The sequence below is a fragment of the Nicotiana tomentosiformis genome, chromosome 6, assembly GCF_000390325.3.
Source record: "Nicotiana tomentosiformis chromosome 6, ASM39032v3, whole genome shotgun sequence".
Classification (NCBI taxonomy): domain Eukaryota; kingdom Viridiplantae; phylum Streptophyta; class Magnoliopsida; order Solanales; family Solanaceae; genus Nicotiana; species Nicotiana tomentosiformis.
In genome coordinates this window covers 83,016,869-83,041,250 of record NC_090817.1, presented here as the reverse complement: position 1 = coordinate 83,041,250, position 24,382 = coordinate 83,016,869, and the positions used below count along the sequence as shown (strand labels likewise).

General features: G+C 37.0%; 1 protein-coding gene across 2 annotated transcripts in view; it reads left to right on the top strand.

Moving 5' to 3' along the window:
- Positions 1-17,113: 17,113 nt before the first annotated feature.
- The window catches only part of LOC104117964 (metallothionein-like protein type 2), a 50,447-nt gene continuing 43,178 nt past the window's right edge, over positions 17,114-24,382 (top strand). Inside the window, exons 1-3 of one of the 2 annotated variants that reach the window (XM_009629116.3) lie at positions 17,114-17,310; positions 17,420-17,491; positions 18,023-18,345. In XM_009629116.3, coding sequence (XP_009627411.1) covers positions 17,246-17,310; positions 17,420-17,491; positions 18,023-18,110 — 225 coding nt within the window. In that variant the 5' untranslated portion in view covers positions 17,114-17,245 and the 3' untranslated portion in view covers positions 18,111-18,345. Of the gene's footprint in view, positions 17,311-17,419; positions 17,492-18,022; positions 18,346-24,382 lie in introns of those variants that run through there. The other variant, XM_070177525.1, reaches the window with a different exon arrangement.

The following is a 24,382-nucleotide window of genomic DNA, read 5'->3' as shown; positions in this document are numbered from 1 at the left end:
CCTTTTTAGGTTGACGGTGCTTGTAACTAAAATTCAGAGTTTCTGAAAATAAGGACAACAAATAACTTTGTTTTGTCAATAATGTACATGTAATCACGGATAAAAGAATTGCAGTACCACGTCGGTATAGGAAGTTATAAAACTAGGTGTAATAATCTCTTAACCAACAAACATTAATTAATACAACGTAGTAGTTCATAAACATCGTATGCAGCAACATTACCACAAAGCACATGCAGTCACCTTTCATTTCGTATTAATATATTTAACACTCTACAAAATACAGCTACGTAGGAATATGACTTCATAGCTACATAGCAACATCAACTATCATTGAACTGTCAGGAATTAGAACCAGCAGTTAATCCATGAAAATTCACCTCCTTGAACTAGCTAACAAAATGCTATTTCAGTACCAAACCAGAAGCACCCAATATGGATCTAATCAAAAGCGCAATCCAACAACATACTGTTTTAATGAACAAAGACTTTCCAACTAATTCATTATCAAGATACCCTCTTAAAGGGCAACTCTAAAACAAATTCAGAGAATCAACAAGATAGTTTTACTTAATTTTAAATGAATGAATTCGTAAATAAATCAATTATCTAACCAAACAATTTATACCCCAAATTCGACTTATCCTTAAACGACTCATTTTGAAGTTCGATTCACAATTAATTAGATAAGCCATTCCCATTCCCACACACCAATACCAACCAGGGTGGCTGTTCAGTAAGTCCTACCCCTAATAGAAAGGATAAATTGCTTGCGCGCGAGACAGACGATTTAAATAACGGAAAATCCAATATTTAAAAATTGAAAATAGAAAGGGAGTGACACAAATAGACCTGTTAAGCCAAAACTTTCCTTAATAGCAATTGAAAAATCAGCAATTACACAGATTTTGACTCCAAAATTCAAGTAAGAAAAAAATGACTAATTGAACTCGGAACCGTGAACGTCGTCCTCGAACAGTCACATCTGAACAACGCAAAACACCAACCAAACTCAAGCAAGATCCGCGAATGAAGATCAACAGGGCAGAAACTAATATATATATATATATATATATATATATATATATATATATATATATATATATATGAAAGAAACTTAACCCCAAAATTAGAGGAGTAATAGCCGAAAATCAGAGAAGAAAACTTAAATCTTTGTATATCTCTTTTTGTATTTTTTTTTCTTCTGAAATTCGAAACGCGAACAGAAAATCGAAGAAGAAAACTCAAGAGCAGAGAAGATTTTTGCCCTTAAAACCCTAGTTTTTCACTCACTTTTTCTGTTCGAAATTAAAAATTAAATTTGAACAGCCATGGTTTGGAACTGAGGTTTCATCTAAACTAAAATTAACATAAAAATGGTACAATTTCGAACCTTACCTTGATGAGAAGAAACTCGAAGTTGAGCAGCAGTTTTAATGGAGGTGACCAAAATTAGTGTTCACGACAGGAGAAATAGCAGGTTTACCAAAATAAGTTTAGGGTTTTTTTCCTTCTTTTTGGGGGGTGGTTGGCGATCCAGGTGTGGGTTTGGGAAAAAAGAGGGAAATATTAGCGCCAATTTATATTAATAAATTATTTAACGACGGGCTATGTTATATTTTAAGGACCGAATATTATCCCTTCGTTAATATTGAGCTAATAATTAGTTTTAATGATCGGAAGAAGATTTGGTTGCTATAAGTACACTTACAACGACCGGATTTATGTCCCTTCGTTAAGAAATGGTCGTTAAAAATTAAATTTCTTGTAGTGTAGGGAATGTGTATGGTTGAGATCAATAATTTATTTTATTCGAGAAAAATATAGTTTAGAATGTGAGAAAAGACCCACAATTTTATACGAAGACAATGCTGCATGCATAGCTCAATTGAAGGGAGAAATTTATAAAATGAGATAGAACGAAGCACATTTCACCAAAATTATTCTACACACACGATCTTCAGAAAAATGGTGACATTGATGTGCAACAAATCCGTTCAAGTAACAATCCGACAGATTTATTCACTAAATCTTTACCAACTTTAACTTTTGAGAAAATGGTATACAAGATTGTAATGCGGAGACTTAAATATTTAAAACAAGATTTTCATCAGGGGGAGTAAAATACGCGATGTACTCTTTTTTCCTTACTAAAGTTTTTTCCCACGGGGTTTTCCTTATAAGGTTTTTAATGAGGCAACTAGCAATGCGTATTACTAAATATGTGTACTCTTTTTTCTTTACTAGGATTTTTTCCCACGGGATTTTTTTCTAGTAAGGTTTTAATGAAGCACATTATCTTTTAATGAATATCCAAGGGGAGTGTTATAAATATATTATATTATGCATATTCATTTAGTACTTCATTGTAAATAAGCTTCATGAAGAAGCTTATCCATATGAGGCTCCGCCGTAAATATGTTTATCTATTTAGTACTCCATTGGAAATAAGTCTCCTGAAGAAACTTATCCTTTCGGTACTCTGTTATGGATAAATATTACTCATGGTAGAAGATTATCTATATCTGGCACAACAACTTACAAGCAGCTTACACAGCAGCTTCTTTTCTTTTATAAATAAAGGAGAATTCAACTTATTATATACATAAATTTGAAGTTTGAATAATATATCAGTTTCTCTCTATGTCTTCTCTATACGTGTCTTTACTTTACTGTCTTTATTTATTTGATAACAATCTCATATTTGATGGTCTTTATTTCTATTACTTCCTTTACAACCGTTGAATGCCATGCGACGAATCCTCGCACTATTGCTAGTGCTTGAAAACAGAGATGCGTTTCTTTCCGTATAAAAAGATATGTGAAGCATCTTGTTCTCTCCACCATCAGAATTTTAAATAGCCTAATTAAAAAGGAATAGGAGGTAGACTAAATTGGAGAAGTGTGGCCTGTGCTTTATAAAGCAGAAGTAGATTGATGATCTATGACTACTACTGCATTGGATGGTTGGAAATAAAAGTACAAAAAGGCACTTTCTATTTTTCATTACAGAGACAATAGGAAGAGAAAACAATATTAACAAAATGAATTACGTTTTACAAGAGTTTAGTGATCAACAAGTTTTCTGGATCATCTAAATGGTCTCCGTCTCCAAGGAGTTGCCTAGTGACTGAACAGTTGGAGTAATAACTCTGGGAGCTGAATCTTTGTATACGATTAAAATCGGGCCTACCCGATTTTACTACTTGACCGAGACCGGGAGTTTGCATCGAAGGATGGCCTCGTAACGGAATAGGCCATATTACGAGGATAGGGTACCGAGTTCAGAATCGAGTTACCTGTAAAGATCGAGGCTAGTAGCGATCGAAGCCAAACAAAACAGACATCGAGCAAGATCGAAGATAACACAATAACAGAAAGGCAAGATATCCATGACTGGTCGAGGATCACGACGTAAATCTCGATGACTGGTCGAGGATCATAGCGTAAATCTCAGAACGGATCAAATCAGAAACGATTAATTAGCTAATCATGGGGTCTCCTTCTGTAATTAGAGTTATACCATAAGTAGAACTCCTCTACTATATAAAAGGGAGTATTAACTATTTGTAAGGCACATTTCTCACGTAAAAAAGCAATACAATTTTCTTTCCTGTTGATACGATTGTTCATCAATTTTGCTTTATTTTCAACTATTTTGGTATCTGTCAGTTCGAGGGCACCCTAGAGGATTGAATTCTGTTTCAATACTGGTTCGCTTTATTTTATAGTTTATTTCTGTTATTAATCTTCATATTTGTCTATCGGTATTAAGTGAAATTGCGTATCCTTAGAACCTCCTTATAAATTTAATTGTTATCTAATTTTAAAGGTAAACAATTTTTCAATTTTACTACTTGACCGGGACCAGGAGTTTGCATCGAAGGATGGCCTCGTAACGGAATAGGCCATATTACGAGGATAAGGTACCGAGTTCAGAACCGAGTTACATATCAAGATCGAGGCTAGTAGCGATCGAAGCCAAACAAGACAGACATCGAGCAAGATCGAAGATAGCACAATAACAGAAAGGCGAGATATCCGTGACTGGTTGAGGATCACAACGTACATCTCGGTAACTGGTTGAGGATCATGGCGTAAATCTCGGAACGGATTAAATCAAAAAGGTTAATTAGCTAATCATGGGATCTCCTTCTCTAATTAGAGTTATACCATAAGTAGAACTCCTCTACTATATAAAAGGGAGTATTAACCATTTGTAAGACACAGTTCTCATGTAATAAAACAATACAATTTTCTTTCATGTTGATACAATTGTTCATCAATTTTGTTTTATTTTCAAATATTTTGGTATCAGTCAGTTCGAGGGCACCTTAGAGGGTCGAATTCCATTTCAATACTGGTTCGCTTTATTTTATAGTTAATTTCTGTTATTAATCTTTATATTTGTCTATCGGTATTAAGTGAAATTGCGTATCCTTAGAACCTCCTTATAAATTTAATTGTTATCCAATTTTAAGGGTAAACAGTTTGGTTCCCGCCGTGGGGCTAAGGATAATAGTGATTACTTAATACTAATTTCAATAACACACACTGCTTTACACTTGTTCTCGTAAGAATCTTTATTTTCAGGATAATCATGTCGAACTCACAAGCAACACCCACACATGGTAACAACAACCTTGTATTTCACAGGGAAAATGACAACATAGCCGCCCCATGAATCGAGGTGCCTCAGGCCAACCTCGAGGGAGCACAAATTGCAAATCCCGTCGATGTCAGTTCACATATCGCCCTAAATACAAATTTGGGCGTTGAGCCCGAAGGTAGTATACACAGGGAAGTTCGATCAGGTGGTTGAGGTACGCAGGGTGGAGAAGATAATGGAGTTAGCCTTCAATTGACATTCGAAATGTTACAGGCTCAAACAGGCCGCTATAGCACAACTACAAAATCAACATCGAACACCGAGTAGGATCAAACCAGAAGTCGTTCAAAGGACCGAGCCTGTGTTGGAAAGGTCGAATGCCAACGAATCGGGGACTGGCCCTCCATTATGAAAATGTTCGAGGAGCTCACTAAACGGATTAAATTGGGAGAAAAAAAAATCGAGGCAAATGACAAGAAAGTAGAGACATACAACTCCCGGGTTGACAAAATACCGGGGCCGCTGCCAATTCTAAAAGGTATGGATTCGAATAAATTTGTACAAAAGCCTTTCCCTCCAAGTGCGGCACCGAAACCCATTCCGAAGAAATTCCGAATGCCAGAAATTCCTAAGTATAATGGGACCACCGACCCTAATGAACATGTCACTTCTTATACATGCGCAATAAAAGGGAAATGACTTAGAAGATGATGAGATTAAATCCGTTCTACTGAAGAAATTTGGAGAAACCTTGTCGAAAGGAGCAATGATATGGTACCACAATTTGCCGCCTAATTCCATCGATTCCTTCGCCATGCTTGCAGACTCCTTCATAAAGGCACATGCTGAAGCAATAAAGGTTGTGACTAGAAAATCGGACCTCTTCAATGTAAAACAGAAAGACAACGAAATGTTGAGGGAATTCTTATCTCAGTTTCAGATGGAATGCATGGATCTACCACCGGTCACAGACGATTGGGCTGTTCAGGCCTTTACTCAAGGTTTGAACGAACGAAGTTCGGTGGCATCACGATAGCTAGAGCAGAATTTAATTGAATATCCAGCAGTAACCTGGTCCGATATACATAATCGGTACCAGTTGAAGATCAGGGTCGAGGATGATCAATTGGGGACCCCTTCCGATTCCGCTTATCCAAACAGGCCCATCGGCAAAACTCAAAGGGATATCGACAGAGAACCCCGGCCCAGGACGCAATCCCATCTGAAATGATCGAAGACCGAGTTCTCGAGGGCTCATGAGAAAAGTGGCTTCGATAAATATGCCAATCCCGTGGAAGCACCACGATTGTTAGAATACAACTTCAGCATCGACACATCAAATATTATGTCAGGGAGAATCAAAGATACTAGATGGCCCAGACCCCTACAAACCGATCTATCCCAAAGGAACCCCAATCAAACATGCAAATACCATGGTACACATGGTCATAAAATCGGAGACTGCAGACAACTAAGAGAGGAGGTGGCCCGTTTATTCTACGAGGGTCACCTTCGAGAATTCTTGAGCGACCGAGCTAAAAACCATTTCAGAGATAGAGAAGCAAATAGGAAAAAAGAGCAGTAAGAACCACAATACGTGATTCACATGATCGTTGGTGGGGTCGATATTCCACAAGGGCCCGTGTTCAAACACACTAAAGTATCAATCACCAGAGAAAAATGATCTCGAGACTATGTTCTAGAAGGCGCCTTATCATTCAATGATGAGGAAGCAGAAGGGATTTCACAACCCCACAATGATGCTTTGGTAGTCTCTATCCTTATGAATAAAATTCAGGTTAAACGTGTTTTAATTGATCTAGGAAGTTCGGCCAATATTATTCGATCGAGGGTCGTGGAGCAGCTCGGCCTACAAGATCAGATCCTACCCGCAGCTCGGATTCTCAATGGATTTAACATGGCAAGCGAAACAACTAAAGGTGAAATCATCCTACCAGTAAATATAGCCGAAATTATTCAAGAAACAAAGTTCCATGTGATTGAAGGCGATATGAGATACAACGTACTGCTCAGAAGACCCTCGATTCACAATATGAGGGTGGTCCCCTCAACCCTTCACAAAATACTGAAGTTCCCAACACTATATGGAGTAACAACGGTGTATGGGGAACAACATGTTGCCAAAGAGATGTTCGCCGTCGACGAAGTGATACCGGTATCGGCACTTTCGTCAACAAAAGGATCGGAGTCCAAAGGAAAACAAGAAGCTAAATAGCAACCACAACTGCCAGCCTTGACTCAATCGGAGAAGCAAGGAATGGACAAGGACGATGACTATTGGATCCCTCGATCCTTCATAATTCCCGAGGATTCCGATGCCACCAAATCGACGGTCGAGGAACTGGAGCAAGTCATACTAATCGAGCATCTACCCGATCGAAAGGTATACCTAGGAACGGGGTTAACCCTCGAGCTCAGGGAAAAGCTCATTAAGTTTCTTATCAATAATATGGATTGTTTTGCTTTGTCCTATATAGATATGACAGGGATCCCGCCAGAAATCGCTACACATCGACTGAGCTTGGACCCGAAGTTCCGCCTAGTAAAACAAAAGAGAAGACCTCAGTCCGAGGTAAAACATGCATTCATCAAGGACGAGGTAACCAAACTTCTCAAAATAGGATCCATTCGGGAGGTAAAATATCCCGAATGGTTAGCAAACATAGTCGTAGTCCCTAAAAGGGGAAATAAACTTAGAATGTGCATAGACTATAATGATTTAAACAAAACATGTCCTAAAGACTCTTTTCCTCTACCGAATATCGATTGCATGATCGATTCCAAGGCCAACCATGAGATCCTTAATTTTCTCGATGCCTACTCCGGGTACAATCAAATACAAATGAACCCGGAGAATCAGTAAAAAACTTCGTTCATTATTAAGTACGACACCTATTGTTATAATGTAATGTCGTTTGGACTAAAACATGTTGGTGCCACTTATCATCGCTTAGTAAATCTAATGTTCGAACAACAAATAGGTAAGTCAATGGAAGTTTATATTGACGATATGCTAGTTAAGTCCCTGCGAGCAGAGGACCATTTGACACATTTGCAGGAGACCTTCGATATACTAAGAAAATATAACATGAAACTCAACCCGGAGAAATGTGCATTCGGGGTCGGCTCAGGCAAGTTCCTCAGCTTTATCGTATCAAATCGGGGTATCGAAATCAACCCCGATAAGATTAAGGCGATCGAAGACATCACAGTCGTGGATAATGTTAAGGCCGTACAAAGATTAACAGGGCGCATAGCCGCCCTAGGCCGATTCATCTCAAAGTCTTCAGATAGAAGTCATAAGTTCTTCTTGCTGCTCAAAAAGAAGAACAATTTTGCATGGATCCCGGAATGCCAACAAGCATTGGAAGAATTAAAGCGGTACCTCTCGTGCCCTCCACTGCTTCATACTCTTAAATCAGACGAGCAACTCTACGTGTACTTAGCAGTCTCAGAAATCGCGGTAAGTGGAGTCCTAGTTCGAGAAGAGAAAGGTACGCAATTTCATGTTTACTATGTTAGTCAAACTTTAGACGAGGCCGATACCCGATACCCATACTTAGAAAAATTAGCGCTGGCCCTAATAAGCGCCTCTAGGAAATTAAAACCATATTTTCAGTGTCACCCGATCTGTGTGGTTACTACTTATCCCCTTCGCAATATTTTGCATAAACTCGAACTTTCAGGCTGACGGACCAAATGGAAGTCTCAAATATTAGCGGACTTCGTAGCCGACTTTACATTAGCCCTCGTACCCAAGGTCGAAAAGGAACTATTATTAAAATCGGGTACATCATCGGGGGTGTGGACCCTCTTCATTGACGGTGCTTCGAACGTGAAGGGGTCCGGGCTAGGCATCGTTTTGAAGCCGCCCACGGGTAATACAATTAGGCAAGCTATCAAAACTTCCAAGTTAACTAACAATGAGGCCGAGTATGAGGCCATGATTGTAGGTCTCGAGCTAGCTAAAGGTTTGGGAGCAGAAGTCATCGAGGCAAAATGTGACTCCCTGCTCGTAGTAAACCAAGTCAACAGAACTTTCGAGGTCCGAGAAGATTGAATGTAGAGGTACTTGAACAAATTACATGTGACTCTACATCGATTTATTGAATGGACCTTACAACATGTGTCTCGAGAACAAAACAGCGAGGCCGATGCCCTTGCAAATTTGGGATCATCAGTCGAAGATGGCGAGATTAGCTCGGGGACTGTCGTACAACTTTCAATATCAGTAATCGAAGAAGGCCACTCTAAAATCAACTCCACAAGTTTGACTTGGGATTGGAGGAACAAATATATCGAGTAAGCTTGCATTTACTAAAATAAATGCAAGTTGACTTGGGCCGATATGGAGAAGGATACAAAATAGTTTGTTCGAAAGTGCGACAAATATCAAAGATCTGCGCCGATGATTCACCAGCCCAGAGAGCAACTCCACCCAGTCTTATCCCCATGGTCATTCATGAAGTGGGGAATGGATATCGTCGGCCCTCTACCATCGGCCCCAAGTAAAGCTAATTTATTTTATTTATGAGTGACTATTTCTCTAAGTGGGTTGAAGTGCAGGCTTTCGAGAAAATTAGTGGGAAAAAAGTCATAGATTTCATCTGGGACCACATTATATGCTGATTCGGGATGTATGCCGAGATCGTATGCGACAATGGAAAGCAATTCGTCGGCGGCAAAGTGACAAAATTTCTCTAAGATCACAAAATAAAGAGGATCATGTTGACTCCATATCATCCTAGTTGGAACGGACATGCCGAATCGACAAACAAAACCATCATTCAAAATCTAAATAAAAAATTGAACGGCGCCAAAGGAAAATGGAGAGAAATATTGCCCGAAGTCCTTTGGGCGTATCGAACGTTGTCAAAATCCAGTACGGGGGAACACCATTTTCTTTAATATACAATGCCGAAGCTCTGATCCCGGTTGAAGTCGGGGAACCCAGCGTCAGGTTTCGATATGCAATGGAAGAGTCAAATCACGAGGCTATGAATATAAGCATCGAATTGCTAGATGAAACACGGGAGGCCGCCCTCGTTTGAATGGCCGCACAGAAACAACAGATCGAAGGGTACTACAATCGAAGAGCCAATCTTCGACACTTCAAAATCGGGGACTTGGTTCTGAGGAAGGCCACCTTCAATACTCGAGACCCAAACGAAGGAAAATTTGGTCCAAACTGGCAGGGACCATACCAGGTCCTCGATATCATCGGAAAAGGATCCTACAAACTTGGCATGGCAAACGGTGAACAATTACCAAACAATTGGAATATATCACTCCTCAAACGATATTACTGCTAAGGTACGACCTTCTCCATTTTTTTTATCTTTTATACTAACCATTTGCAGGTGTTTAATCGAAGACATCAAAGGATTCTTCAAACGCATTCCTTAGGTCTGAAAGCACGCGTTGCACTCTTTTTCCCTTAGACTGGTTTTTATCCCAAATGGATTTTTCTGGCGAGGTTTTTAACGAGGCAACCATTGTTCGTGATAACTTAGAGCAATTCAACATTATCCGAGGCTCCTTTACAATCAACCTCGAATACTGGAGGGCATCAGCCTCGGATAGTTACAAGGAAAATACTTCGTGTCGACAGGGTCTCGATAGGTAAATTTTGTAGAAGACCAAACGGTCATATGAACTGTGTCTATATAGATTACTCGAGCCCTAATGGCAAAACATGTACGCATGTATAATCTATTGGAAGAAGTATTTTTTCTTACCAGATGCTCCATGTTTTAGAAAAATTTATACTTTACAATTTCATACTTATGATCTATGGTGGAAACTAGCTTAAGTGCCGATCACAACTGAAGTTCAAATAATTTACCCGATACCCGGGGACTTCCGTCCAAAAAATTAACACGATCAAATTACTAAACCTCGAGATCGTAAAACCTTAAAAAGGCGATCCTCGACTTTATAAACCATGGCCACCCCACTCGGGGACTGATTCTTCGAACAAGTTCGAAGTATAACAGGGGAACAAGCCCAAAAGGTGAATCCCAAGTTAAAGGCTATAACCAAATCAACACGGTTCGGAGACGTCCGATTTTCGTCATTAATCATGCCTTAAAATAATTTCACAAACCGATTAAAAAAGGCTACCCTCGGCTAAATTTCTAAGGGTTTCGATAATATCGACCCTCGAAAACCCTAATGGATATAAAGGCATTCGAACTCTCAAACAAATTCTTTATTTTATGCTAAGTCATTACGAAATAAAGGGTCTCGATAATATCGACCCTTGAAAATCCTAATGGGTAAGGAACAGTTCGAACTCTCGAGCAAATCCTTTATTTCTTGTTAAGGCACAACATAATTTATATGATTAAACGATAAACTTTTCAAGCCGAAAAGGGTGAGAAAGCCATTCTTTTTTCTATGACTGTATCGGCCTAATTCAAGAGCCTAAAAGGCCAGTTTATTTTGAGTTCGAAGAAATCATCCTCACTCAATTAAAACCTAAGGGTCACCCAACTCCGAGTTCGAGCAAGTACTGACTCGATTATAAAAACTACACTAGTTCAGTTTCGATCAAATTGCCTAAGCCTTGAACTTATGAACAAAACTTTCATAAGGCATAAATAAAATAAAACTTTCACAATGCATAAATGAAATAAAGACAAGTCAGAAAGGAAAAAGATCTTTATATATATGAGAATATTTACAAGGTCCGATCATGATCCTATACAAAAGATCAAAGAGTGAAAAATCCTAAGGTTCCTGATCTCCTCCGGGGGCAGCTTCTTCTCTATCGAGGTCCTCCCCATTCTCAGACCCGCTCTTGCTGCCATCATCATCATCATCGGAAGTGGCCAGTGCTCCAGCTTTGGCTTCATGCTCTCTATCCTTTACTATCTCGTTGGTAAGATCGAAACCTCGAGCGTGGATATCCTCGAGGGTTTCCCTCCGAGATTGGCATTTGGCGAGTTCGGCAATCCAATATGCTCGAGTTTGAGCAGTCTCGGTAGCCTCTCTCTCTTGGGCTTAAGCAGTTGCAGCATCAGCCCGTAGACGGCCACGATAGCCTCAGCCTCGACCTTTGCTTTTTCGACTTCAGTTTTGGCCCTTGTAAGTTCGGAAGCCAACTGAGCCTCGAGCTCCCCTATCTTCTTTGCCTGAGCTGAACTATTCTCCTTCAAGCCTAGGAGCTGACTTTCGGCCGATGACAATTGGGCCCGAACAGTCTCTTTTTTTGCAGCAAGGCCGTCTATACCTTTTTCCACCCCAAGGACTCCGCCTTTATCGTACTGATCTTCTCGTGGAACTTCTCGATCCTCTCAATCTTCTGCTGCAGCTGAGAGACTAAAATATTAGCCACTGTTCCTGAATAGAGCCCGTGTGTTTTTAAAATTCTCATTACCTGCCCGATCAGGTCTGTCCGATCTTGGTAAGCCTTGGCCAACTCGGCTCGAAGATCCTTGATCTCTTCCTCTTTTTGCCAACTAAGAAGTTTGAGGGCATTTCTCTCCCCCGAAATCCCTCAGAAGTCAGCCTCACATCGGCTCAACTCTACCCGAGACTTGGAAAATGCCTCTTGATAAAGAGCTAAAGCCTATATGAAAAAGAGAAAAAGTTAGGAAGAAAATGGAAGAATATGACATTAACAAAGGGAATCGAGACCTACCCGATGTGTCACTCGGGCCGGCATCATCCTCTATACCTGTAAGAAAATCACAGAAGAGGTCATCTGCCTCATGAGCCCCGTCTACCTCGAGGGTCCCCAAAGCTTGGGCTTCCCGAATAGCCCATTCGGAAAAAGCAAGGAGAGTGGACGAGTCTCCGATTACTATTTTCCCAAGTGAGTCACTTGGGGCGTTCTCCTCAGTTCGAAGGGCTTCAGGGCCGGTCCCTTCAGATATACCCACCGTTTGTTCACTTCGGTGGGAGGCATCTTCGATCTCCAACGACTCGAGGACTTTGCCCGGGTCCTTCTCCGATATCCCCTCAGTTCGAGACGGAGCCTCATCAACTGCCATCGATCCAGCTGCCTTTGGGGCATCGATGATTTTCTTCACTCGGGCCACTAGTACGTAGACGTCGTTTTCTTCTTCTTCATCTTCATCCCTTAGACATCGAACAGATTCTTCGGTCAGAGGGATGATGTTCTTCATCGGCTTATGAGTCGTCCTTTTCTTAAGTTCTGGATCCTCGGAGGTCGAGGCCCTTTTTCTCTTGTTGTCCTTTGCCGGATTCGGAACCAGGGCCGAAGTCTTTTCCTCGCCAGACGAGAGTCTCATGACCGCATCTTTGCCAGGCCTACACACAAGAAAATTGGTTAAGTATAATAAAGACATTTTGATCAAATCATCAGATATATGAAAATGAGGCTTACCATGATTTTTGGCCTCCCATCGACCCTTTGATTAATCGCGCCATGAGAACTTGGCGTACGTAGAGGTCGAAGTTAGGTCCCGAGCCCAGTTCTTGAGATTAGGAATTACACAAGGCATCCAAGCAACCGCTACATTATGAAAAGGGATATCGATAAGAAGAAGTAAAAGGGGCAAAACAATAAATAAGGATTAACAGTGGGATTATACTTACGCTTCATATTCCATCTCTCAGGAAATGACATCTCAGCTGAGATTAGGTCGGAAGTCCTCACTCGAACGAACCAGCCCATCCAGCCTCGTTCCTTGTCCTCGTCTATGCTCGAGAACAACACTTTAGTGGCCCGATATTGGAATTTTATTAACCCGCCTCGATAGAGACGGGGGCTGTATAACCTGATGAGGTGGTCGAGGGTGAAAGGCATCCCCTCGACTTTGCTCACAAAGAATCAGAGCAAAATAACAATTCGCCAAAAATAAGGATGGATTTGACCTAGGGTTATTTGATACTGACGACAAAAATCAACGACGATGGGATCGGGACCCCCCAACATGAAAGGGTAAGTATAAACACTTTGAAACCCTTTTATTTGGGTAGTTATGTCTTCTTCGGTGGTCGGGATCACCACCTCTTTATCCAGTCTTTCTTTACCTGCTCGAGGTATTTCTCTGTTATTGAGCATAAATATCTTGACACAGGCTCGCATAGACCTGGAACCGACGAAGCCTTATTGGTTTTGAAATCGGAGTTTAACGCACACCCCAGGGAATACACTCCTCAATATGGGGTTCCACCGGCGATTTCGTGCTGGCGTGTTGAGAAGATGAAGCAGCTTCTTTTTGTGGTACCATTTTTTTATGTTTTTGCCATTTTTTCGTATGAGTTTGAAGAAAGAAGGAAGTAGAAGGACTTGGTATTTTTGAGAAGGGGTTAACAACAAAACCTGAGGATTTCACAAAATGGAGAAACGCGAAAGAGGTAAAGGCTTTGGAGAAGAAAGTGAAAGTAAAATTTGAGTCAATGAAGAGAGGGCCTATTTATGGGATTTACAGCGACGGTTCAAAAACACTAGTGGCCGGCCACCAGCTGACGCTCATTAATGTCTTGGGGAACCGTACTGACGGGATGTTTTCGGCCATTTACGAGGATGACGTCATGACAATGATGACATCATGATAGGTCAAGCTAGAGAATCGAAGACTGAATTCGTTCCTTGACGTTATACTCCAAAAATGAGGGGACTATCTGTATACGGTGAAAATCGGGACCATCCGATTTTACTACTTGACCGAGACTGGGAGTTAGCATCGATGGATGGCCTCGTAACGGAATATGCCATATTACAAGGATAGGGTACCGAGTTCAGAACCGAGATACCTGTCAAGATCGAGGCTAGTAGCGATCGGAGCCAAACAAGATAGACATCGAGCAAGATAGAAGATAGCACAATAACAGAAAGGCGAGATATCTGTGACTGGTCGAAGATCACGGCGTAAATCTCGGTGACTGGTCGAGGATCATGGCGTAAATCTCGAAACAGATCAAATCAGAAACGGTTAATTAGCTAATCATGGGATCTCCTTCTGTAATTAGAGTTATACTATAAGTAGAACTCCTCTACTATATAAAGGGGAGTATTAACCATTTGTAAGACACAGTTCTCACGTTAAAAAGCAATACAATTTTCTTTCCTGTTGATACGATTGTTCCTTAATTTTGCTTTATTTTCAACTATTTTGGTATCAGTAAGTTCAAGGGCACCATAGAGGGTTGAATTACGTTTTAATACTGGTTCGCCTTATTTTATAATTCATTTATATTATTAATTTTCATATTTGTCTATCGGTATTAAGTGAAATTGCGTATCCTTAGAATCTTCTTATAAATTTAATTGTTATCCAATTTTAAGGATAAACCATCTTAAAAGAACAACACTAGACGAATTAGTCCAATTGTTTAAGTTTTGATAAGCGAAATTATCTTGTACTTGTGCCTAGGAAAAATAATTATATACTCAATGAATTAATCGAAATAAATGCAAGTTGATTGCATCGTCTATATACAAAACAATGACATAGACAGCAAATGAATATGTTCTTATCAGTAGTTTTAGCATTATCTGTTTATAAGCAAATGCAAGTTGCATAAAAAAATAATTCTCTTTTGACAATTTTCCAACAACAATAGGCCTCCAGCTGGACATCTAACATATATAATGAATTAATGGAGTTAAAAACTATATTTAGGAGAGCAAAGTCTACGAATCTTGAGATTGACGGCGAAACCCAAAATGGAGATCAATGTCAGCAAAGAAATTTCACCTGATTTTGTGGAGTAATTGTACATAATATATTATCAAGGACCCCACGTTAGGAATGTTAGTAAGATATTATTTGTGCTGATTCTCAATTTTCTTGGCTTCAAAAAGAAATCAAATTCTCATTGCACTCAAGCAAGCTTCATACCTTATTCTCTTTTCCACGGTTTATTCAAAAGATCTAAGTTTTACTTATTAGTTTTAGTATGATTAGGCGAATTCTAACAAGTTCCTCACCCATTTTTATGAGCTATTAAACAACATTAAAAGCACAAACATTACTTTTAGTTAGGGTGTACAAAGAAAATCGATAAATCGCACCAACTCGATTATTCGAGTCAAACAGAGAAAAAACCCGATTGTGATTTGGTGTTAAAAAAAACTCGACCATAATTGATTTGGTTTGGTTTGGTTTTAACTAAAAAAAGTCAAACCGAAACCAAACCAACCCGACATTACATTTATACAACTTTAAAAAATATTTTATGCATATAAATATTTATTGTAATATAATTTATAAATATTTCGTAAACTTGTTCACAGTTTTATCTTTAAAAGTATTATTTAAAATTTGGACTTAACATTCTTGAATGGTCCAATAAATTTTATAGCCCATAAAGGTACTAAGTCAAATAAAATTCAAATCAAATACTAATACTAATAAAGGAAATTCAATTCAACACTAGGAATGATAATAATGTTGGATATCTATTTTTTAATTTTACATTAATTTATAATAAAAATGTATAACCTAATTTATCTTCTTTTTTTATGCTTAGTTGTGTAATTAATAGTACTTATTAGTTGTTAATTTTTATTATGGTGTATTAATTAGTAATATTTTCTTTGTGAGATTTTATTATCTATGTTATTGAATTTTAGTACAATGTTATGACTCATCTCATATTATTATTTTATTTTCTTGAAAAATACATTATATAGTTGTATCCTACTAGTACTAAAATAAATATTTGGAGCACAAATTACATATTTTGTGCTATTGAGACTTTACCGGGAAAAAATCCGAAAAATCAAAAAACCCGAGAATGAAAAATCCGACTTTATTGGTTTGGTTTGGTTTATAAATTTAAAAACCCGACACCATTGAATGGTTTGGTAATTAAAAAATCCGAATCAACCCGACTTATGTACGCCCCTACTTTTAGTTTTAGCAAGTTACATCACTTACGTCTCAATATGAAGCAACTTTGGCATCACTAAATAAATCTTTAACTTTCATGTTGCTCTATTTAAGTTATTTCAATTTAATATAGTTTAGATAAAAATTTAAAAATATGTAATAAAACACTAAAAGTTTTCTATACTTTTTTTTACTAACACAAATCTCTAATAAGACAAAATCTTTGGCCAAAAACGAAATTTTATTTAAATATATCAACATGACAAAAAGAATTTAATCCAAACTCATTTGTATTGCCTATGTAAATTATTTTTCCTTCATTATGTCCTATTTTCCATTAGATCCGCATGAATTTCATCATCCTCTTTTAGCTCACTTTTTAGTAAGCCAATTGAATAAAAAATGAGGGGAATATGGTGGAATGATAAATGTTCTTTTATCCTTTATCAAAAATCTTGAATTCCTAAAAATGGAGTCCTCTATGTTAAGAATCCCTAAAACCATCAAAGTAAACTTCAAGAACGCGAAATCGAATTAGTGGGGCCGATAGGTTTTTGGATCATTGGTTGATTAAATAAATAAAAGTTAGATTAAATAAATATTTTATCATGGATAATATTCTATTAGGAAATACAATTCAAATAACCCCACTATTTGTCGACGTGTCAGGTGTATGATCACACAATCACCAATAGTCTCCTGCCTTCTGCTATAAATCCCCGTCTCTGCTACACCATTCTAAACACAATTCACAAACTCTTTTTGATAAATTGATTCCTAGTCTTTTTCCAAGAAAAAAAAAAACATGTCTTGCTGTGGAGGAAGCTGTGGCTGTGGATCTGGTTGCAAATGCGGCAGTGGCTGTGGAGGGTAAGTTCTGAGTAAATATTTAGTACTAACATATATAACTGATCCTGTTGACAATTTATTTTTCCTTTGACTCCATTTATTTGTTTCTTTGATTTTGATTAAATTGCAGATGTGGGATGTACCCCGACTTGGAGAACACCACCACCTTTACCATCATTGAGGGAGTTGCACCTATGAAGAAGTTAGTCTAATTTTAACTTTCCCTTCTCTATATTTAATTTAATTTCAAAAATATTATCAGGTCAACTAAAACATAACTATAGGTAACTGTCGTGACAAAGGATTAATAGCCTCAAAACTAAAGCATATAAACCTACTACAAGAAGTTTGAAATTAAAACACCTTAGTATAAAAATCTTTACACGTGTAGCGGAGTTGGATTCACGATCTAGACTTCATAGGTTAGAACTTTATGTTCTGACCACTAAACTTATTACACTTTCCCAATTATGAGTTCAAAACTTAATATTTTATTGAAATTTAAGTAATTTTTCGAATTATATATATTCATGTTATGGGTTAAAATTACTAGGTTCAGTTATCCATTGAGTCTATGTTGCGATCCGCTTATATGAGTTAAATCTCTCTAAATTATGTTGAATTTAATTAGGGTTAAATGACAGATCTAGTAATCGCATAATGAAAATAAACTTGAAAGAAGAAATAATTTTTGTATAGCAAGAAACTGATAATTTTTTTTCATGAATTGAAGCTACGAGGGATCTGCTGAGAAAGCAACAGAAGGAGGAAATGGCTGCAAGTGCGGAGCAAACTGCAAATGTGACCCTTGCAACTGCTGATGAACATGGTCATTAGCTGGCCCAAAAATATATTATGTGTTTTAAAAGCTTTGTAGTATTAATAAAACTACAACCATGAAACTGACCATCTCCAAATCTTTTTGACAAGGTTTGTTTGATGTTGTTTCATGGTTTTTCTGTTTGGTTTTCTAATATGATATTTGTATGAAAGGAAGCTGATTTGGGCTGTAACACGAACTTATCAATATATAGAATACAAGTTGGCTTCTCCTTTTATTATGTATAAATTATGTCTGCTTATAATCAAATTCATTTTTTTATAAAATAACGAATGTTAAGATGGGAAAGTAAAGCTGCAATTATGAAGGTGAGGTAAACTCACGTCAGTGCCCTATTCTTTCGTGCAAATTATTATAGACTGAATATTTCATTTGCGTGCAAGAAATTATCAACAAAAACTGGAGGCCTTAAATTCCATATAATTTAGACAATTATCATTACCATTACCACTAGTCCATTACTCCATCACCATCAATATAACCCCTGAAAGCAACTTCGCTTTAGTGCTTTATTTACACCACGTAGAAAAGGTCAAATTTTCTAACCAATTATTACTATCGTGTGCGTCACAAATTAGACCAAGTGAGTGGAAAATATTTTTCTTAAAAAGAAACGGATAAATTGAGAGTGCTCCTCCATGTTTCTCCCTATCACACTAATCTCCCTTCAGGTTTCGCCCTATCACACTTATCTCTCTTGTGGTTTACAATATTACACCTACCTCCCTTATTTTGATTTTTTTGTAACTATTCTTTAAACTCATTTAAAATAAATATAAATAAAATATAATTTGACAGATTTGCCCTTTTTAATGTTAATTTCTTTCAATTAGATAAATTACTTTGAATTTAATTACTGTTAGAGAAAGTTTGATTTTTCTCGTCATCAAAATGGTCCTTGAAAACAACATAAGAACTAATGAAACGGACGTAACCACTATTTTAGAAGTTTTGTTACATAGAATAAATTAAAAGCTTAACAATTATAGTCTATTTGTAGTGTAAATTATCATCTCGTTACTAAAAGGAAATATACATGTAGGAGTGTATATAGATTGGGTTGGTTCGTATTTTTCAATACTAAAAAGGGCAAATTTATCAAATTATATTTTATTTATATTTATTTAAAATGAGTTTAAATAATGATTACAAGAAAATCAAAAAAGGAGGGCGGCGTAATATTATAAACGCAATGAAGGTCAGTGTGATAGGACGAAACTTGAAGGGAGGTCTCTTAAATTATCCATAAAAAAATGGAGTATTAAAGATTAGTAACCATATTAACAACTTGGACACATACGTATGCCCATTTTCATTTGCACTTTCTATAATCTCTCTCTTCCTCATTTTTCTAATTACTCCTAAATGTGCTCTTATTTGATTAAAAGTTTACATAAAACACAACACATACGGATAAATGGGAGTCCATTTCTCGTATGGTCACTGAACTAATAAAAATTGTTTATGAAAGTTATTTTTTTTTTAATTTTGTAACAGGAAAGTCATTATACTTTGCACATTGTAACTCAAAATTCACTCAACACTTTTAGGGCATTATTAATCATTATTTTTCATATTTCTTTACAACCCAACCATTTAAAAAATCAAAAAATCCATTTAAACCATGACTCGACCATTCCATGACCCGACCCATTTTCTCTTATTTCTATTATAAAAACGTAAATATTATTTTGCTATAGTGTATTATATTAGTTTTCAATATAATTATACTGAATGTATACACTGGTTTAAGCAAAGTATTAGATAGATAATAAGAAATTAATCTTTTTTTTAAACCCCTCCCAAATTAGGAGGATCTATACTGTTTTCACACTTCCCCTCCAGCGTGACTCGAACCCAGGACTTTACGGTCGTGGGTGGAGGAGCTTTACCAACTGAGCAATCCTCACTTGTCAACTAGAGTTAAATTAATCTTAACAAACTAGAGTTAAATTTGAAAGTCAAACAAAAATATTAGCAGCGTTTAAGTGGAATAAAATAAAAAAGAGGAAGGAAAAATGAAAAAAGTTATTTACGCTTGAAATTTTGACCGACAAATATTAATATAAGAGTAAATTAAAAGACAACATCCCCGATGTTTTAGAACAAGAACGCGCATTGCTTATAGTAAAAATAATGTTACTAAAAGACCATTTCTAGTCGAACTGCTTTAATATTTTGCTTAAACTAGTATGTTGAAAATCGAGATAATTAACAACAAAGTAATATTTACGTTATTTGTAACAAAAATAAGAGAAAGTGGGTCGGGTCAAAGAGCGGGTTGAGTCACGGGTTAAATGGGTGGCTTTTTATTGTTTAATTGATTGAGTTTTAAAAAAATAAAAAAATAATATTTAATATACCCTAAATATGTTGAGTGACTTTTGAGTTATAATTCAAAGTATGATGACTTTTCGGTTATAAAACAAAGTAAAGTGACTTTCAAGAATAAATTCCATTAGTTCAAGTTCAGTGACCTTCTAAGAAATGAACTCCGATAAATGGATGTTGCAACTTTCTCACATTCTTCTCTCGTTCAGACCCACACTCATGCCCCTTTCTTCTTCAACTCTCCAATTCATTATTCATACGACGCTATTTAAAATACCCAAAAGGAAAAAAGAAAGAAAATTTTATTACACTTCCTGATCTAAAAAATCGTAAATCCTACTTTCCCTTTCTTCTGTTGCTCTATTTTTGAGGTTTCTGTAAGGCATCATAAGTTTCTAGGCTTAAAATTTCAGTAATTACGGATTTAATGATATAATTAAATTACCCGGGGAGTATAAAGACCCACACACTTCACGCATATTATCTGGAAATATACATGTGAGTGCAAGATATGGATCTAAAGTGCTTGAAATAATAATTTGAACAAAGAATGAGAAAAAAAATAAGAGAAAAGAAAAAGAAACTATGTAAATAATGAGATAATGGGCCAAGCCCACGCCTGTTAGTGTGGGGATTAAGGGCAAGGGGTTTGGAATTTCTTAGACACAAAAAAATGTAGCAGTAAGGGAGGAAAGGAGAATTAGGTATCCCGAAGCATTGTTTCAAGCGGTGAAGAAGAAATTCAATGTAATAGAGTATTGCGTACATCTTTATTGTTGTGGGTATTATCATATATAATTTAAAGAATAAATTTTGGAACAAAGTATACTTTACTCGATTCATTGACATTCTGACAAATTCAAGTCATCTTCCGTGTTTGGTTACAAATGGGGTGAATGAGCATGCTTTGGGTTTAAAAGAAATATTTTTTATTAAATATTACAGCTTTTCAACTAAGTAAATACATCTAGATTAAAGCTATTGTATCAATATTTCGAAAATATCAGAATAGTTGATGTTGTGTAAGTAACATTATTTATGCTAGTTTATCAGTTATTTCTATGTTTCGAGTACTTGAAACTTTGGATATAAGCGTGGTGGTGAAAGATGGTGAAACATTAATGGGTGCCGATTATTATAACTTGGGGTGTACTTGAAGATTGTTTAAATCTATTAATTGATAGAACTTGGAACGCGTGGACTTAATTTGTGCATATTGAATTAGAACTCACAAGTTGTACAGGTTAAGCCTAAATATTCATGAACTAAATGAATTAAGTTATACATTTAGTTCTTGTATAGATGTAAATTGATCCCCTTTATCATGTAGATAGACTTGTAAATCAGGATTTCTTGAAAAAAGCGTGAATTACAGTGAGCACGTAGCTTTTAGGTGAGTTGAGGCGTACTCTCCCAGTAGAAAATTTTATTAAAACCTACATGATCCATGTGTTCAACAAATCTAATCCCTATCTTCTTGTACTTTATTACTTCCACTTTTATTTAGTACTACTTTATATGTGATAGAATTACATGCTTACTTGTATTACCACTTGTTATGTACTTTTATTTGCGATATTTACATTCACTTTAGTATTTAGTTTCATCATTTATTCATTCATGCATTTATATGTTCATATTCGGAAGGGAGAGCTAGACAACCTCCCTGTGCGTGAGTGACACCAGGGCTAGGATTAGCTACCCTACTATCCCAGAAACTATTATTTGTTGGGGAGATAGGCTGACACTCCCCTGTGTGTGTTGTCAAATCACACGTACACATGGTCACTATACGTAACTTAAATTCCATTCCATTTTAACTATTATTTTAAAGTTTTAGTTTTCAGTTATCTGTTTACATGTTCAGCTTATAGTTTTAGTCTTGCCTGCTATCAGTTTTCAAACCTTAAATTGCTTACATGCTTTATATGGATATTTTTTCCTTCTTGTTATATTTATCCCAGAAGGTCTCACCCCGCCTTCTTAGGAGGAAGCCTATGAGACTTGTTGGGTATCCCGTCGTGATATTTAGCCTGTGAGGGCTTGTTTTGATTTATCATTGATGCAGATATTGCTGATCACGTTTCCGACACTACATGATAGGAATAGCTTCCACCACAACTTTTCCCGATTCTCTTCTTGGTGGGTCTCAAATTTAGTATTTATTTATATTATTTTATCATTTGCAGTGTGCCCCAAGGACGTAAATGTTCGATATTCTTAGAGGCTCATGACTTAGTCCAGTGGGTATCATACAATTTTTATTCTCAATTGGGTATTTTGTTGAGATTTATGACTTAACTCTCAGTTTGAATTAAATTTTTTTAGTTAATAAATATGTCATGGCCTCATTTTGGGTTACTTCAGTTATCATTATTCTCAGTACAACTTTGTTAAGTGTTCACTCTACAGTTCCTTAGGTCGGGTGCCAATCACGTCCCACCTTAGCTTTTGGGGCATGACAAGTTGATACCAGATGATTAGGTTTAGGGAGTCCTAGAAAATCATGAGTCATGTCTAGTAGAGTCTCACTTATAGGTATGTTGTGCACCATACTTATATCTGGGAGGCTGTAGGACATGTTAAGAAATTACCTTTTCTTTGATTCTTACATTATGAGTTAGAGCTAAATGTTTCAAAATTCTAACAGTCCTTTGTCTCTCATTTCTAAACAAGATCAACTTCATCCTCTACTGCTAACAATGTTGGGATACCAGCTTCTAATCATCAAGAAGAAGTACCAGAGGTACAGACTGCACCAAAGGCACCAACTGCAATTAGAGAACGTGGAAGAGGTATAGGTAGAGGTCGAGATCAGAATGCCACGAGTAAAGGTGAAAATGCCAGAGGTAATCGGGCTCGTTGTAGGGCCGCTGGAAAGGCACAGACTCCACCTCAGCAGGTTGATAATGATCAGATTAAAGTCACACCCCCTCCTAACCCACTCAGGGTGAATCAACCACAACAACGTGATGATCGAAATGATAGAATTTTGGATTTTCTGGAGTCCCTAGCCCCTCAAGTAGATGGTCGGGCTGCACCTATTCATACTCCTCCTCATGACCTTCATGATTCAGATGAAGAGGTTATAGAACATTATTTTCAGGCTCTACCTGGGATACCACCTCTTCCTGTCCCTGCAAATATATTGCCCAGCCAGTGCAGTTACCAACAGGAAGAATCGATCCACATGTCTTTCTGAGATTAAAACCTCCTACTTATAATGGTACAAACAAGCCGAATGAGCCAATGCTATTTTTGGAAGAGATAGAGGAAATGTTTATTTTTTTAGATTGCCTTGAAACATTAGCCACAAAGTTAATTAGGTTTCGGTTGAAGGGTACAACAGGAAAATGGTGGAGAGGTTACAAGAAGGCTAGAGATTTCATATTATCGCCACTTACTTGGACACAATTTAAATAAGCTTTTAGGGCCAAGTTTTTGCCTAGCAGTCGGATAGGGCTGTTAAAAATCAAACCGTAACAGTTAACCGAACCGTAAAAATAACTTATTAGTTTATTGATATCGAGTTATCGGGATAATGGTTGATGAACTAATTAAAATTTTATAATTAATTTCTTAATGGTTTAGGAGTGGAATACTCAATTTTCTTATCGGATAAATTATTTACCTATTAAGGATTTTTATATTTACACTTTACTCCTATGTTTATAAGTAATATTTGAAACCCTAAATCCCTAATTTATTAAATCTCAATTCAACACCAGGAATAGCAGCCCGCAATAGTCATCTCTTCTCTCTTCTCTATCACCTTAATTCCTAATTAAATTTTTTCACAAATTCCTAATCTCGTCATAGAATATGTAACGTTCAAAAGTTTTTCTTGTTGAGAATATTTAAATATTTGCTCAGCTAGACAACAACTTCATTTTAAGTCAGAACTTTCTTCCATAAGGATAG